Source organism: Parasteatoda tepidariorum, unplaced genomic scaffold, assembly GCF_043381705.1.
Source record: "Parasteatoda tepidariorum isolate YZ-2023 unplaced genomic scaffold, CAS_Ptep_4.0 HiC_scaffold_1528, whole genome shotgun sequence".
Lineage (NCBI taxonomy): Eukaryota > Metazoa > Arthropoda > Arachnida > Araneae > Theridiidae > Parasteatoda > Parasteatoda tepidariorum.
The window spans coordinates 5,391-7,330 of record NW_027261423.1 but is presented as its reverse complement, the minus strand read 5'-3'; the positions used below and the strand labels follow the sequence as shown (position 1 = coordinate 7,330).

General features: G+C 23.8%; 1 protein-coding gene across 1 annotated transcript in view; it reads right to left on the bottom strand.

The window, feature by feature from the left end:
- Nucleotides 1-1,043: 1,043 nt before the first annotated feature.
- Nucleotides 1,044-1,940, bottom strand: part of LOC122272979 (calphotin-like) — a 6,281-nt gene continuing 5,384 nt past the window's right edge. The window contains exon 5 of the mRNA XM_043057025.2: nucleotides 1,044-1,128. Coding sequence (XP_042912959.2) covers nucleotides 1,044-1,128 — 85 coding nt within the window. The remainder of the gene's footprint in view (nucleotides 1,129-1,940) is intronic.

The window sequence follows — 1,940 nt, the reverse complement described above, 5'->3', positions numbered from 1 at the left end:
AAAAAAAAAAAAAAAAAAAAAAAAAAAAAAAAAAAAAAAAAAAAAAAAAAAAAAAAAACATTAAGAAATTTTTTATTAAAAGAAAAATTTTACAATATAAAATATTTTTGTATTCACATATCGCTAATAACTTATTATAACATTATTTTATAATTTTTTAATAAACAATTGCATACATTTAAATACTTTTTTAAAATAGTACAGTATTTTTGAACAAATGCTTGCATCTTATTGAGATTCACCATATAAATTGAAATATTTATCTTCCTTATGAGTCAAATAGTGTCTGGTTAATTACGGTTGCTATAGCATCAGGGTTAATGTATTTCAAGTAAGGGTGAGCCATGGTCAAAAATACGAACAAAACAGAAGAGTTTCTATCATTGGACATTGGCAAATTGAAAAGTGCAAAAGAATGGCAATTTCAGACAATGAAAGACTGCTATAACTGCAATATTGCTAGGTTCTAATTCATGTTATACTCAATGAATGGTAGCACTTAATAACATTAATTTTATAATAGGTAGGTATAACATATCTAATTAAATATTAATAAATACAAGGGCTAGAGGGCGCACAAAAAACTTTGAGGTCGTAGGTTCCCCACTTCTGACCTACAAAAAATTTATCTGCAGAGCTTGTAGGAAGATATTTGTATTTAAATGTTATGTTTCATTCTTAATAGATTCACAAGATTTAAAAGCCATTATGACTTTATGAAAGCCAAAGGGCAATTCCGCCATTAATGAATGTCATGTGAGCAGACTTTAAAAGCACAAAACTCAGTTTTGAAAAAAAAATAAATTATATATATATATATATATATATATTCAATTAATTTATATTAGAATTAATTTTGTTATTTACACACACACCAATTTTTAATAAGCTTTCATTTGCTTAAAAATTTCTAAAAAATTAAAAACTGTTTGTTACAAATGTAAAAGCCAGAATTTAAATTTAAAAAAAAAAAAATAGTGAATGAAAGTTAATAAAAATTTAAGTAACTGTAATGACGCTAAGAGATATTTTAGCAAAAACTGTTAGAATGTCTTGATTATTTCTTTAAAACTGAGATTTGTGCATTCAAAGTTGAAAAATACATCATTTGTGAATGGTGGAATCGCCCTATAATGATAAGATACCTGCAATACTAAAATAAAGTTCATAAAATGTAACAATTGCAAAAAAAAATCAGCTGGCCCCAAAAAATAAATAAAATAGTAAAAACAAAGGGATTAAAATAAAAAATATATTATTGATCTGAACTACTTTAACTTATTAAAAATGAATCAACGTTTAAAAAAAAAAGCTAATAACTAAAGTTTAATAGAAATTAATAAATAAATAAGAATTTTCAAGTGTGAAAAATTCCAACTAAAAAAATCAGAAGAATTTCAGGTTTTGTTATAAAAAGTCTACGAATGGACTCAATCTACGACTTAATAGTTTTACTTTAGCTTTCAGTAAATTTCATTGAATGAGCAATTTGTCTCAATTCAGATATGTAACAGTTGTGAACATAGCTATTGAAGACTTGAAGAGATTTTAACATTAGGACATACAAATGATTCTATACTAGCAAATTTAAAGGCAATAACAGGGTGGCCACTCAAATCCGATTTCAAATTTCCCTGATTTTTCCAGGTTTTCCAGATAAAAATCATAAAATTTCCAGGTTTTTGTTTCTTTTTTCATATAAAGTATAGGATGTGTACAAGAAAAGTGTCGATATTATAAAATATTTTATTCAAAATGTTATTTTTTTAACATATCATCTTGAAAAAAATAATTTATTTTGACAATTTTCAAGATTTTTTTAAATTTATTTTTTAATGTTTTGGTACAAAATATCGAATCAAAAATCATATTGACCAACAAAAGAGTAAAATTAAATATAAATATATAGTTGGTTCTTAAAAAAACATTTTTTTTAAATT